Below are 16,593 nucleotides of genomic sequence, written 5' to 3' on the forward strand. Positions count from 1 at the left end.
TTGAGAAGAGTGTTGTTCAGTTTCCACGTGAGTGTTGGCTTTCTGTTATTTTTTTTGTTATTGAAGATCAGCCTTAGTGCATGGTGATCTGATAGGATACATGGGACAATTTCAATATTTTTGAATCTGTTGAGGCCTGTTTTGTGACCTATTATGTGGTCAATTTTGGAGAAGGTACCATGAGGTGCTGAGAAGAAGGTATATCCTTTTGTTTTAGGATAAAATGTTCTGTAGATATCTGTCAGATCCATTTGTTTCATCACTTCTGTTAGTTTCAGTGTGTCCCTGTTTAGTTTCTGTTTCCATGATCTGTCCATTGGTGAAAGTGGTGTGTTGAAGTCTCCCACTATTATTGTGTGAGGTGCAATGTGTGCTTTGAGCTTTACTAAAGTTTCTTTAATGAATGTGGCTGCCCTTGTATTTGGCGCATAGATATTCAGAATTGAGAGTTCCTCTTGGAGGATTTTACCTTTGATGAGAACAAAGTGCCCCTCCTTGTCTTTTTTGATGACTTTGGGTTGGAAGTCAATCTTATCAGATATTAGGATGGCTACTCCAGCTTGTTTCTTCATACCATTTGCTTGGAAAATTGTTTTCCAGCCTTTTATTCTGAGGTAGTGTCTATCTTTTTCTCTGAGATGTGTCTCCTGTAAACAGCAAAATGTTGGGTCTTGTTTGTGTAGCCAGTTTGTTAGTCTATGTCTTTTTATTGGGGAGTTGAGACCATTGATGTTAAGAGATATTAAGGAAAAGTAATTGTTGCTTTCTGTTATTTTTGTTGTTAAAGTTGGCATTCTGTTCTTGTGGCTGTCTTCTTTTAGGTTTGTTGAGGGATTACCTTCTTGTTTTTTCTAGGGCATTGTTCCCGTTCTTGTATTGGTTTTTTTCTGTTATTAACCTTTGAAGGGCTGGATTCGTGGAGAGATAATGTGTGAATTTGGTTTTGTCATGGAATACTTTGGTTTCTCCATCTATGGTAATTGAGAGTTTGGCTGGGTATAGTAGCCTGGGCTGGCATTTGTGTTCTCTTAGTGTCTGTATAACATCTGTCCAGGCTCTTCCGGCTTTCATAGTCTCTGGTGAAAAATCTGGTGTAATTCTGATAGGCTTGCCTTTGTATGTTACTTGACCTTTTTCCCTTACCGCTTTTAGTATTCTTTCTTTATTTAGTGCATTTGTTGTTCTGATTATTATGTGTCGGGAGGAATTTCTTTTCTGGTCCAGTCTATTTGGAGTTCTGTAGGCTTCTTGTATGTTCATAGGTATCTCTTTCTTTATATTTGGGAAGTTTTCTTCAATAATTTTGTTGAAGATGTTTGCTGGTCCTTTGAGTTGAAAATCTTCATTCTCATCCACTCCTATTATCCGTAGGTTTGGTCTTCTCATTGTGTCCCGGATTTCATGGATATTTTGAGTTAGGATCTTTTTGCATTTTCCTTTTTCTTTGATTGTTGTGCCGATGTTCTCTATGGAATCTTCTGCACCTGAGATTCTCTCTTCCATCTCTTGTATTCTGTTGCTGATGCTCAAATCTATGGTTCCAGATTTCTTTCCTAGGGTTTCTATCTCCAGTGTTGCCTCACTTTGAGTTTTCTTTATTGTTTCTACTTCCCTTTTTAGGTCTAGTATGGTTTTGTTCATTTCCATCACCTGTTTGTATGTTTTTTCCTCTTTTTCTGTAAGGACTTCTACCTGTTTGATTGTGTTTTCCTGTTTTTCTTTAAGGACTTGTAACTCTTTAGCAGTGTTCTCCTGTATTTCTTTAAGTGATTTATTAAAGTCCTTCTTGATGTCCTCTACCATCATCATGAGATATGCTTTTAAATCTAGGTCTAGGTTTTCGGGTGTGTTGGGGTGCCCTGGACTGGGCGAAGTGGGAGTGCTGGGTTCTGATGATGGTGAGTGGTCTTGGTTCCTGTTAGTAGGATTCCTACGTTTACCTTTCGCCATCTGGTAATCTCTGGAGTTAGTAGTTATAGTTGACTCTGTTTAGAGATTGTTCTTCTGGTGATTCTGTTACCGTCTCTCAGCAGACCTGGGAGACAGATTCTCTCCTCTGAGTTTCAGTGCTCAGAGCTCTCTCTGCTGGCAAGCTCTCTTACAGGGAAGGTGCGCGGATATCTTGTTTTTGGACCTCCTCCTGGTCGAAGAAGAAGGCCCAAAACAGGGCCTCTCTCAGAAGCTGTGTTGCTTTGGCAGTTCCCAGAAGCTGTCAGCTTCTGTGGTGCAGACTCTCACCTGTGCAGACTAAAATCCTAAATTCCAGGGAGTCCTGGAACCAAGATGGTGACCGCTGCTCCTGAGGCTGAGGCCGTCTCCCGAGCCAGGCGGACACCTGTCCTCTGGTCCGGACGGTGGCCGGCTGTCTGCGGCCCGCCAAGAGTGCTGCCTCAGCGGCTCTGTGCTTCTGCCTGTCCCAGAAGCTGTCCGGTTCTCTGGCGTACCCTCTAACCTGTTCAGACTAATTTCCTAAGTTCTGCTGAGTCCCGGAACCAAGATGGCGACCACTGCTGCTGAGGCTGAGGCCGCCTCCCAAGCCAGGCGGACACCTGTCCTCTGGTCCGGATGGTGGCCGGCTGTCTGCGGCCCGCCCAGGCTGCTGCCTCAGCGGCTCTGTGCTTCTGCCCGTCCCAGAAGCTGTCCGGTTCTCTGGCGCACCCTCTGACCTGTTCAGACTAATTTCCTAAGTTGTGGTGAGTCCCGGAACCAAGATGGCGACCGCTGCTGCTGAGGCTGAGGCTGCCTCCCAAGCCAGGCCCTGATTTTTCATAGTAACAGTAGATATAATGGCTCCCTTAATGTATATGTATTTGAATTTGAACCCGGACCGCATTGTGTGTCTCCTAAGGAAGCTAGGGAATTTTACGTTTACAACCCTATTGGATTATCACTAAAAAAAAATATGAACGTGTTTGGTTTTGAAACATTCTTCAAGAAGAGCTTTCCAAATTATAAACTGCAAGTACAGTACCTACTTGAATAACATAGGGACCCATGATTGTCATTTTGCTGTATATATGAGAAAACTAAAGCTATGTTACAAAACATTCATTTTGGGATTAGCTTAATTGTTCTTCTGCTGCTAATAGTCATGCTTTTTAGTTTCCATGGTCTGTAAATTTTCAGGTTAGTTTTATGTTTCCCATATCTGTTGTTAAATTTTTCCCGTACACCTGTGTAAATTGCTCCTATGTGTCCCTGGACTCTTTATTACTGCAATAATCATAAAAAACTTTCTGAATAGCTTGACTATGTATTTGATACTCAGAAGTACAAATGAACAACAAGGACACATTATAAATTCCCAAAGAAGTTGTTTGGGAAGACTGGTGTATTCATGTGAAGATACTCTTCCGCATCAAGGCGTGAGCCCAGTGTAGGCATTTACTTGTTAATTATGGAGGAGAGGTCCACAGTGACAGTGTGTGTATGGCAGTTCATGCCTTTCACCTTGATGAGGCTGGGTCTGTTGCTAAGCTTTCAACTCCTGGGTATTTGTCCTGCTGACTTGCAGGTGAGTCTCTGGTCTCTCCCTCCTAGCCCATAACAGCCCTGCGATTATGGAGGAGTGGCACTGAGTCTGTGTAGATTCCAGGGTTCAAACTTGTGTGGGCAGGCTTGCCAGATTAGCGTTTTTAACACACAAAACCATCTTAGTTCTATTACTCATTGAAACATTCTCTCTTGGCATGGTTGGACATTTGAAAACCATGAAACAGGGTAGTGATAGTGACATACAGCCTATAATCTCGTGCATAAAATGTTCCAGGCACATTCTACTGAGACTTCCATGGACCTCACTGCTCAGCCTTTGTATTGTTCAAGGAAGTAAGTCCTGTGTTCACCTTCATTTTGGAGAATAAAATTAGAGAGGCTAAGTGACTTGCTCAAGATTGCATGGCTAAAAGGACAGAGATCATATTTTATGTATTTATGTTTACTTTTAAGAATATTTGAGACTATAATATAATTATAATCTTCCTTCCTTTTCTTCTCTCTAAATCTTCCACTATATCCTTTCTTGCTCTTTTTCAAGTTCATGGCCTTGATATTGCATGCATATGTATATATACCTGTATATCTTAAATAGCCTTTGAAGTCTGTATGATGTTCTTGTATGTTTGTTTTCAGGCCTTCTCATTTGCTATTAGATAACCAATTAGAATTTTCTATCCTGGAGAAGACTCTTTCTCCACTCTCAGTATTCCTTGGTTGCTATAGTTCTTTGTGTAAAGTTGTGGCCTCCCTCATGGGCTTTTCCCCATCTACTTCGGCATTTCCATTGGTTTTACCTTTGCTAAGCTCACATTTGGGTGTCATGTTGGGTAGACTTCATGGATGTAGCTTCTGACATTACTAGAAGGCACAATCTCTCAGAAAACTCAGTAACCTTTCGGTTTGTATAATCTCTCCTCCCCCTTCCCTTTGCCAGTGTTCCCTGAGCCTTAGGTATGGGATTATTTTGTAAGTGTATCTATTCGGACTTGTCTCCACAACTCTGCATTTTTGATTGGTTCTGGTTTACTGTAATGGTTTCCATCTGTTGTCCTTATTGAGGAGTGAGGAGTGAGGGGCATGCTTATCTGTGGGTACAAAAAAAAAAACAGGTGCTAAGACTGTTGTTGGGAAAAGTGATTGTTTTATGCCGCCCCTGTGAAGACTAGCAGCCATGGTTCCCAGAAACACTATGTAAACTTCCAAAAGAAAGAACCAACCAAATGTGCTACCCAGCTATGATTCCTATGAACCAGAGCTCATGTTTTAAACCCAGACCATGGGATCAAAGCACCTTGTTATGATGCTATACAAATTATGTCAAGTAAACTCATGAGCTTTTGAAAAAAAAAAAAAACCCAAGTACTCAATTTTGGCATGTTGAATTATAATTGAGGACTGCACAGGAACACAGGAAATGGTGCCTTTGGTTATGTTTTCCTCATTGATCAACTGTTGACTCTTTCTGGGTGGTCTCTTGCTTCATTGTTGTCACCCATGTCTGGTAGAGAGCCAAAGTTCAACACTCACGCCACATAGGACTACCTAAAGTCAAACCAGAAATTTCTGTTGGGGCAAGTTTTCTGCCTCTGGCCTCTGTGCCCAGTTTCTCATTTGTAAAAGGGAAAAAAAAAATCTCTATTTCTAAAACTCTAAAACTCCACAGCTGTTTTCTGTAATTGTTGGGAAATAGCAGAGCTGTGATATTTGGGAGAGTTCTGGTAATATTGAACAACCCAGTAACGTCAGACTTTGTAAGTATATTACCATATTAATGACTTCTCCTGAGGACTTTGTTGAGTCATGATTTGAAATTTGTTTCCCCAAATCCATATGTTGATGTTAACCTTCAGGACCTAGGGATGTGCCTGTATTTTGGGATGATATCTTTACAGTATCGATTAGAAAGAATGAGGTCATGTGGGTGAGTCCTAAACCAATATTGCCAGTGGTATTAAGACAAGAGGCAGAGCCTGCAGGAGGACATGCACATGGCTAGAATACCCTAAGAGTGACTTTTTCTAAACCAATGAGAGACCAAACATATAATAGCTTGGGATCACTGCATTCTTAGAGACCTGTGAGGAACTACATTTCTGTTGCTTAGGATCCTATGCTATGGTAATTTTTAATAGAAACCCTGGGAAAATAGCTTACAATTCATACTCTGTAAGCGGTGGCTACACGAACATTTTAGATATTCTGTTGTGACTAGAGTAATGACAGTCAAGGCATAAACTCACCCTCATTAATGCATTTCCTTACCTTGACACAGCAGTTGTTTTTATAGAGCCTTCAAGTCTGTTCAGTTTAGTCATGGAAGAATATGATAGCTAGAGCTGCCATTCATGTACACAGTGAAGGCCACTGAGCAGGAAGTAAGGTGAGCTACTGCTGGGGTGGGGTTCCCGCTGAGTTTTCTTTAATTTCACCCACTCCTTTCCTGGTATCTTCACTATTGTGCTTTAGGTATTTAAGAAGTGATGAAAAGATATTTAAATGATGGCCTAGTATGCCATAAAGGTCAAGTCTCCCACTCTCTTTCCCCAAACATGTGTGTGCATACTAAACCAAGGGTCATAACTTATAAACTCAATGACCTAAAGACAGCTTATTTCAGTGGCAGCTATGATGACTTCTTTGGTTAGCTTTTGTGCAAGTTCTTAATACACATGGGTATAGACTCAAGTTAATTGGTCTAACAGAAATTAATGGAGAAATCACACAAATGATTCTTAATTAATTTTCTATGTTTTGCCAAAAGATACAAAAAGTGTTTAATTTTATCTCTGATTTTTTGTTGTTTTAAGCTCATGACTGGGAAACTAGAAATTAGGCCACAAATAATAGATACAGTTACAAAAGCAAGCTATTTTCTTTGCTGTCTCATTCTGTTCCATGATCATCCTTGCTTCCCCATAGATCCAGAACCATGATTTCCAGTGCCATTCACTCTGGCTTCTTGTCTGCCTTGTATACTCTGCATTAATATTAGTATTTACTAAATACTAACCTCTTCTCTAATTATTATTGTTACCCATGTAAGCAGATATGCATATGTACCTGACACTGAGCCATTTTATCCTTGCTCATGTATATGTGTACAGGAATTATCACTTTGGATTGGACAACCTATGTGAGAGCTTGTCTCTGAAGAAAACCGATACTTCCTCTCACAATAGCCATGACCAAATGTAGATGGTCATGGTTATTATTGTTGTTATTATTATTATCACTAATGTTTTATGTACATGAGTGTTTTGCCTGTATGAATGCTTTTGTATCTCTTGTGCACCTGGTGTCTGCAGAGTCCAGAAGAGGATGTCAGATCGACTGTGGCTACAGAGAATTGTGAGCTACCATTTAGGTAATGTGAATCAAACCTGGGTCCTCTGGACAAGCAGCTAGTAGTTTTTTTTTTTTTATTGTTTTTTTTTCATTTTTTTATTAGGTATTTAGCTCATTTACATTTCCAATGCTATACCAAAAGTCCCCCATATCCACCCACCCCCACTCCCCTGCCCACCCACTCCCCCTTTTTGGCCCTGGTGTTCCCCTGTACTGGGGCAGCTAGTAGTTTTAACCACTGTGCTATCTCTCCAGTCGTTAGGCTATGGTTTTTAATGATGGCTTCTGTTGCTTTGTAGTGCTCAGTGTGAGGTGCAAGAAATATGTCAGAGTTGTATCATTTCTTTTACCTTTGCATTGTTGTCATAAACTTTAGCAGCACCCAAAATGATCTTCGGGAAGATTTCATTTCTAGCTTCCTGAAGGTGCTTGCCATGTTCAGCAGCCTAGCGTATTTCATCACATGTGGATTCAGATATCATTATTTGTTAACCACATATTAGTTAAGCTACTGATTATGGCCTCATGAAGTCTCAATTCCTCATTAATGTAATATCATTTTACTTATGTCTAAAAATTATAAGCACTTTTATTAACATTGCTTTTATTATTGAGTTACCCTTCCTGACCTCTGATAAATCATACCCAGTTCTAATGTTGATGAATGACTTTGACCATTTTCAGGAGAGAAATGTCAGAAAAGGGCAAGAATAATAAGGTTAATGATGGGAATTCATGTAGGCTCATCCTGCATGAGAAATGGATTTTAATCTTCTGAAGTCACTGTATTGGCTAGTTTTGTGTCATCTTGACACAGGCTGGAGTTATCACAGAGAAAGGAGCTTCAGTTGAGGAAATGCCTCCATGAGATCCAGCTGTAAGGCATTTTCTCTATTAGTGATCAAGGGGGAAAGGCCCCTTGTGGGTGGGACCATCTCTGGGCTGGTAGTCTTGGGTTCTATAAGAAAGCAGGCTGAGCAAGCCAGGTGAGGCAAGCCAGTACAGAACATCCCTCCATGGCCTCTGCATCAGCTCCTGCTTCCTGACCTGCTTGAGTTCCAGTCCTGACTTCCTTGGTGATGAACAGCAGTATGGAAGTGTAAGCCGAATAAACCCTTTCCTCCCCAAGTGCTTCTTGGTCCTGATGTTTGTTCAGGAATAGAAACCCTGACTAAGACAGTCACATTGTGAAGTTTTGTTTTCTGAGGTCCAGGTGTTGTGTATTTGTTATTACTATGGGCTTGAAACACAGGCCCTTTTCTAGATATGAGTTTACAGATTCTCAATTAGAGAGGTGACTTAGTGACACAGAATTTTCTGCATGTGAAGTATATCTATGAACTTGTACGCATCATAAATAGTGTCAATAGCACCACAGTGAGGTTGTTTTGTTTTGATTGTTTGTTTGTCTGTTTTGGGGTTGACTTGGGCAGAATCTTCTGAGCACTGAAGACTACACGCTTCCCACTGAACTTTTTTTCCAATTTACCATGGCTGGATTTGGACTTTCTGGAATAATTTTGGTTGAGAAACTGGTACAATCATTGTGAGAACTTCCAACCACCCACAACGTGTTTCCTCACCCAAGGGGAGGCTCAGCTCCCCTAGCTGTGCCTTGAGATCTGAGTTCATCTCCAGCTCAAGCAGTGCCTGAGGAGTGCTCAAGTCATACCTGTCTGGCTTCTTGTCTTAGACCTCACAATATCGGTCCCCAAGCTAAACATTGCCTTGTTCTTCTGGAGGGTCTATTTAGAAAAAGATGTTTCTACTTTTGTAGCAAAAGTTACCTGAGTAGAGAAATCAGTTATTACATTACCACATTTAAAATGTTAATTCTATATACTGTATTTTAAACAGTTATCAAGTCCCTGCTACCTTAAGGTAATTTCCTGACTCAAATAACCTCACTAATAACATCTATTGTGTCTGATTTTCTCCTCCTCCTCCCCCTCCTTCTCCCCCTCCTCTTCCTCCTCCTCCTCTTCTCCTTCCTCTCTCCTCCTTCTCTCTGTATGTCCAGTTTTCTAGTGTTAGTAAGGAATAAATGACTCACATCTCCTGCCCATGTGTGTCATGCCCAATGCACAATGTGGTATGTAAAAATAGTTCGCAAAAATCACTAGCACTAGCTAGTGTCCTACAGTATCATTAACTATGAATTTTGTTTGGAATCCTATTAAATCAATACCTAAAATATGGCTTCTTTTTTTTTTCTGAAAAGATCTAACTGAGATAAAAACAAGCTAATAAAATTGTCTTTGTTGACTCCTGGAATATTTTCTATGATTTAGTTCTTGGGTATTTTTAATTCTTTAGTGTTAATTTTCAAATGGTATTTATTATACCTTAGTGGAGACCTGGTTCTGAAACCAAGGACCTAGAAGTCTTTCAAAGTGTATGGCAGTTCCTCTCATCCTCTCTTCATTGAAAGCCCACCTGTCACTGACAGCATATATCATGTCATTTTCCTTCAGTGTCATTTATTCATGCTTATTTGATACTTTATAGACAATGTCTTTTCCTGATTCAGGAGCTTTACCATTGCTTGTTAGGTACTTAAATGATGATGTCATAGACAATGCTTCCTGGACAGTGGTGGCTGTCCAAGGTTCTGAAAACTCTTACAGATGAAAGTGTTTTGAAGACTGGCTTATCTGGTCACCACTCACTGCACACAATTCTGCACCCCCTCACAGATTATTAATGCACTTTTGTTACTCTGGACTAACATGGTAAACAGCAACTTGAAAACACAAATAGCTAATCATGAAATGTGACTTCTTTGTATTCATAAAGATCTTTGAAATATCTATTGTGAATGTGCAGTGTTTCTCTCTTAATTTGATTTTTAACTTCAAACTGATCTTTGGAGGGGGTGTTGATGAAAGCTGTACACGGGAGAAAGAACCAGGATGCCATAAGTCTCAGCAAGGCAGAGATTTTTTGAGCCATACCTACTTTGTGTGTGCCTACTAATTTTTGCAACCTCTATTATGAAATCTTCATGGTTTCCAGGAGATCTAAGGAGAAGGCAATTTATCGGAGTGCCCCCTTCTTCCCTATGCTAGAAGAGTGTGAGAACCCCTGAGGAGAGTGAGTGAGAGAGTTTTAATGTGGAAGAAAAGGGACTCTAACTCTCTTAGGCTGTATATGTGGGAAAGTGCAATCTGGGGGACCAACTGGGCTTCAGAAATATCAGGCAGCTACTGACAACCTGATAAAAGATTCAATTAAAAGAAGAAAAGAACTTTTGATCAACATTGGAACGGTGCTGCAATACTATAGTGTTTGGCAGGATAAGGGACTTTGTCGGTAGCAAATCCTTCTTGGGTCTTGTCTGAAGAAGTATTTTTACTAAGAAATTCATATGAGTTAATTATAATAGATTTCTTTGCTCTCCTGTTTCCATGATCCCTGAAGAGACTGTGTTCAAAAGGTGAAATAATAACTTAATACCATTTGTTAGTTAGGAAAAGTAAAGGCATATAGTACCACAGGTGTGAGGATTTGAATATGTTTTCTACACACATAGAATACAAAATTCATAATTGAGTTTAGTAACAATTCTAAGAGGAATTCAGACTGGCTTCAGAGTCAGTGAACTCTGAGTAGTTGGATAAGACTTTTTCAATTTAAATTGAAGACAGCTTGTATTGAGGTCTGGGTTCTGTGGAGATACAGCGGTAACATTGGAGAAAGTGGAGAAATCATTAGAAATGAATGAGAAAAACATACACCAGAAAACCACAGTGAATTGGAAACAAATCAAGGAAAAATATTCTCTAGAGGGTAGGTTACAAATGTGTTACAGCAAAAACAAATGTGGACAAGGGGCATGCAGAGAAGGAGAGTGGGGAAGGAAGGCCACTGGCCAAACTGTTAGGGAACAGGGCAGGACCACAGGAAAGGGGCTGTGCCTCTCTGTGCTTTTCTATTATAAGGCACCAACAACCAAGCCTTAGAAACATCAGACAATTCTGCTAGATCACACACATCATCAGTGACAGGGATCCTGGCATATGTTACAGATGAATATGAAGTGAGCACACATACATATATTAAGAATTTATTACAACCATCTATGGTTCACCCACAGTGATGGGGGGAAATTTCAACATACAAAAGAAGCTTGCCCCATCCCATGCTGGAGGTGAAGAATTTTCCTGGAAAGCCTTTTACATTTTGGAATCAGATAGAATTTTATATGGCGCTCATTGGGGTTGCTACCAAAAGATTTGCATGCCCTTGTGGGGAAAATTAAACATTTTAATAACTGGGAAAGAAGAAAGTCATTTAGATTAGCTCCATTTTCTGCTTAAATTGAACTCATTTATTTAAGCTAGTATTATGCAGCCTGAACTTTTCCTCACTGTTATATTAAAAACTCATCTCTTCCTAGAATCTCATTTCATTAAAAAAATTATTGTTTCTTGTTGACAGGATGAATTCGGCATATGGAGTTAGGCATGAATAATTTAATTTCTTTGTTGTTTTCAAAGGAAAGACAGTGGTTTAACTGTGGACTTTACCTGTCTGGCACACTGTTCTGTGAATGCTTGGGAGGTCAGTGTTCTCTCATGCTATGCTACTTGTGCCAATGAGCTGAACCATCTTGGTAACTCATGGCCACCCATTTTCACAGGTGACTCTGCCTATGATTCTCATGAGATGCTGAGGGCAAAACATCTTTCTTGATGTAAAGTGAGGCTTCCCTTATCTTTGTGACCCTGGGCTGTTGCAAAGAACCAAGAAGAACACAGGCAGGCTCTAAAAGCCAAAGGTATCTGTGAGGGTCTGATGTAAGGGCTGCAGCGTGTTTTATTTTGTATGTGCTCCGGAGAAGCCACTGGCAATGGCCCAGATTCTCTCGGTTGCTGGTTTGAGATGTGTGGCGTTGAGGAACTCAAATCCTCCTAAACTGCACTTTTTAGAACCTTTTGCTTGAGGTTGTTGGAAATCTAAATCGTTCCAGGAGAATAGACTGTCTGAATTCAGATTTGATTCTGTAAATCTCCTAATCTCTGGGATTAGGGATGGGAAACCGGACTTCTCTGTAAGGACAATCCCATCTTTTTCCGTTGTTGAAGCAGCCATTATCTTTTAACCATCTGCTTTATCCTTAACATTTCCACTTTGTTTTCTTTGCTGGATTTCTTCAAATTCCAACAATGCTTTTCTGCTTAGCAGCTCCACTGGATCTTTTGTTATTTTGTGTGTCTGCCTTCTCTACCTGTCAACCCTCTCAGTGTACTCTGTGACTCATTTAGTTGGGCATTTTGGCCCACATCCCACTGATGTCAAACTATTGCTATGGCTTTTTACAGAAACCGTTCTAACTTTTGGAAATGCAAAAATGTAGCTGTAATGCATGTTTTTCTCTCTCTGGGACCCAAGGCAAACAAGCAGCTCTCCCACCCCCACCCGGCATGCTACACTGTGGATTTGAAAGCAAAGCAAAGACATGTAAGGACTGTACTGGCTCCCACCTGAGTGCTTCATGCCACTTCTAATAACATTCCACAGCCCAAGAGAAGTTCTATAGCCAAGACTGATATTTTAAACTGGAAGTCCTATTCCTATCACGGTAATTTTGAGATATTGGAAATAATATAATCTTCCAAATTCATATTTTACATCTTTCATATATAATACTTTTTTTCCCTGAGGATAGTACAGATCAATTTTTCTGAAGCAACAAATTAAATCAAATCTGTATATATTGTTTATCCCATAATGCACACCTGTAATCTACATGTTTATAGATGAGACATGGTAGAAAATTAACAACAATAATGTTTCATAGTTCCTAAGATCATGTAATTTCATCACACTACTTTTCTTCCTTTTAATGTCCAGAACTCTCACCTTATCACTCTATGTAGAACTTACGGATTCTCTCTGGTTTATCTAAACTACCACAGTGAGTGCTCCAACTCTCAGGACCCATTAGAAGATAATGGTTTTCTGTTTTGTTTTGTTTTGTTTTGTTTTAAACGCAAGGATAATGATCAAAGGGTCTGAATTACATACAACATGGATGCCTTCATCAAACATAGGGTTTGTATTCCTGTGAGGGAGAGATCCGGGCATGACTTTACACAGTGCACACGTTAAAATTTAGGATTGTTTATGGAATTTTCCATTAAGTGTTTTGGACCAGGGTTGATTGTAAGCTATGGCCTCTGCAGAAAGCAAAGGGGTAATAAGGCAGGGGATGATCTACTATATATAGACTTAGATTTTAGCGGGGAAAGTCCTTTTTCCAAGATTTTTCCTTAGCAGTCCTGAGGGCTGTGGCGTCTCAGGAAGCTCTTCACTCTCCGCCTTACCTCAGACGCGAATCATGAGAGTCCCCTCTTTAGCCTCTCTGTGGGCTTTGATACTGTATTCTCTTGCTTTAGAATTTCACCGGCCATTTCCTATCCTCTTGCAGTTTTCTTCACTGTGGTTCTAAATGGCTCATCAAGTCACGAGAACCCTAGAATGTTTGTTTTACACCATGTCAATACACTAAGAGAGCAGCCACTGATATAAAACTCGACGACTTCCTTCTCCCATCCTGAATGGAACTACTCCTGATTGAAACGTATGTGTTCAAGTAAATACAATAACCTTCAGCCCTTGTCTGATGTTAACAGTATACAAATTTACAAAACTAGTCTAAGATTAATTCAAGTGGACACTTTCCCTACGTGCTACATAGCTTTCATGGAAACATTATCACACTCTCTGTACTCCATTGCTACTCTGTAGGATGCACCTTGAGGCCAACATCCTCTTCAGGTAAATCATTCTTGTCAGTGTTTCTTTGTATTGGTCACTGTCTGTATTTAATAATAATTTTTATGTTTTATGATATTTCATAGTTTTATGTCTCCGAGTATTGTGAGTGAGTGTTCAGGGCTAACTGCCATTTGTGCATGATACATAGTTTCTGCTTAGATCCATTAGGCTTTGTGCTGGATGATGACTTGGATAATCGTGTGCATAATCATTGGATTAATTTGTTAAGCAGTTGCCACAATTGTGCCCATTAAACACTAGGTGGAAAAGTTCACTTTTGCAAATTGGTAGCATTATCACCAGACCAAGACATGTGTAGAGCATTGTGTTTCAGCATTAGCCTTCCGACTGGCTACCACAGCCAGCAGCATGGTAAACAGAGGTGATCAAATCTGTATCAGTATCCCAGGTATCTAAATTAAAAGAACCACTGACTTGTAAGTGCATAGGGGTTTGCCTGCTGGATCCCATTTTCTACTCTTAGCCAAATCTTATTTGCCTTTCTTCGTCTGACTAGCACCTTTATGAGTACCGAGATGGATGGGCATATTTTCTTGTTCAGATTGTGCTTACATATTTATATTTTTTCCAATAACAAGGTTCTGGCAATGATCATTGAATCTTATTGCTTCTTACATATTTGTATGCCAAATATAGACAAGATGCTTAGCATCTCTGTACTTGTGTGTTTTTCAGGCAGAGGGTACCAGACTTCAGCGAGAACTCCGGGGATATTTAGCAGCAATCAAAGGTAATGTGTATGTGCGTTGTTTACTGCTTGCTTCCAAGCACAAGTTGTTCTTGGAATTTGTAGGAAGCAGGAGTGAGTGTTAATGAGGAAGCCACTTGGCTTTCTGGCAAGTAGGGTACTTGAACACAGGTGTTTTACTCCACCCACCTCCAATTTCCATTGAAATGATAATCAGAATATACAGGGACAAATATATACCTGCCCTTCTGCTGCAAACTAAGAATAAATGCCACCCACATGCCAGAGATTTCTAGGAAGGCTTGTTAGACAGAGTGTGTTGGAGAGTTTACTGAAGCAAAGCTGCAGCTGGCTTCCCTTCTGAGGGAGTTAGGCCCCAAGAGTACAATACTCACAGATCTACTTAAGATCTCGCAATATGCGGAGAAAGAAGTTGCTGCAGAAGCAGGTGGAGGTTGGGCAGAAAACACAAGCCTGTGACTTGCAGAGAACCAAATCAAACCAACAACAAAACAATCCCCCCCCCCAGTTACCCCCCCCCCCCTATTTATAAAGTCCTGCCAATGTGCTAGATTAATTCCTAGATGGGAACTGCTAGGCCTCTGCATTGGTTTCTGATCTTTGTCATGCAAGCTAAGACACTAGTGGAAGAAGAAGAGAGGAGAATGGGTGTGCTCAGATAAGCTACTCTGCTCAGCTAAGCTGCTCTCCATTGATCACCAGTCCTTCTCTAAGACAGAGCCAAGAGCATCAGCAGATTAGACCTCAAGATGTGCGGAGGTAGGATGAAACATCTTATAAAGAGTGTTAGGGAAACTCTCCAAACATTGAAGGCCCAATTTTACATTTCACCACATCCTAATTCAAATAAACAGTTATTCACATGCAAAAAGTTTCAAAACTAGATTAAAGCACAAAGTATTTATTTTTGGGTGAATGAGGTATTAACAGGATACCCCAAAGCATATAAGCCAAGCACAAGAGATTTGATTATATAAATGTGAATTTAAAATTACCATAATTTTGACAAATTATTCAATGCAATTGAACTAAGATATAAAGGATTTAGACAGTAAACTAACCAGAAAAAGGTTTATATTTTATTTTTTAATGAACAAAATGTTTGAGAAAAAATAGCTAGAGAAAAATTAAACAGGGGAAGCTGAGGCAGAAAGATCATAAGTTCAAAGCTACCCTGATCAACTTAGCAAAAGTGTTTCAAAATGAAAAATGTAAACAGGGGTTAAGGTGATATAGTTTTGGGGTGGGCCATCCATTGCTAGGTCCAGTCCTAAGCACTGCAAAATCAGAAAGTAACAAGGAACTTCTGAGGGCTGTGACATGAAAATGCCTATCTTCAGGACTCACCAAAGAATGGTGAAGATGACAATGACTCAGGGGTCATCCCGGCCCATGTTCAATGACAGGAGAAAGTTTTCTGTTAAGACAACTTTTCTGTAAAGCAATTCCGAAGAAGCTTTGAAATCAGTGGTTTTTACCTTTTGACACAGCACTTTACTCCTAAGATGATATTCTAATAGTTCAGAGTAAGTGTGGAAAACTGAATATAAAGATATCAATAAATAATGAAATACTGATAATGTTAATCCTAAAAAGTTAATTGTAATGATTAGTAAAATTAATTTTTAAGCTGAAATATATGCAAGATCTTTACTTGACAGCTCTGTGAGGCAGATACTTCTACTGTCTGCATTTTAAAGATATTTTATTCATGTATTTGTAATCATGTGTTTGCCTATGTTTCTCTGTGGGAGTGTATACACATGAATGGTGATGTTCCTGAGGCGAGAGGCATCACAGCCTTTTGAAGCTGGAGGTACATTGAGGTGGTCGCAAATCACCCAAAGTAGCTGCTACTCTCTGGGAACCAAACTTGGGTCCTCTGCACAAGTAGTGTGAGTTCTTAACTACTGAGCCATCTACCCAGCCCTATATATACTATATATTTTGTCAATGACATAAAAGAAAACACCTAAGTTTAGCTAGTCCATGTACCATGCTCAGTAAACTATATATATAGTCCCTGTCCATATATATAAATGGACCCTGTCCATTTTTGTGTTTCAAACCCTTTTGTTTTATCTACTTTCTGACATGGCTCCTAAATTCATGAGTAATGGTGAACATCAGTTTTACTGATGCTCATCTCTGCAAAACTTTTACTTAAAGTTGTGTGTGTATGTGTGTGTATGTGTGTGTGTGTGTGTGTGTGTGTGTGTGTGTGTGTATCAGATGAA

General features: G+C 39.9%; 1 protein-coding gene across 3 annotated transcripts in view; it reads left to right on the forward strand.

Annotated features, from left to right (window-relative positions):
• Amph (amphiphysin) overlaps positions 1-16,593 on the forward strand; it is a 205,891-nt gene that overhangs the window by 114,867 nt on the left and 74,431 nt on the right. For all 3 annotated transcript variants that reach the window (XM_011244304.3, NM_001289546.1, NM_175007.2), the window contains exon 3: positions 14,323-14,377. In XM_011244304.3, coding sequence (XP_011242606.1) covers positions 14,323-14,377 — 55 coding nt within the window. The remainder of the gene's footprint in view (positions 1-14,322; positions 14,378-16,593) is intronic.

This window comes from Mus musculus, chromosome 13 (assembly GCF_000001635.26).
Source record: "Mus musculus strain C57BL/6J chromosome 13, GRCm38.p6 C57BL/6J".
NCBI lineage: Eukaryota > Metazoa > Chordata > Mammalia > Rodentia > Muridae > Mus > Mus musculus.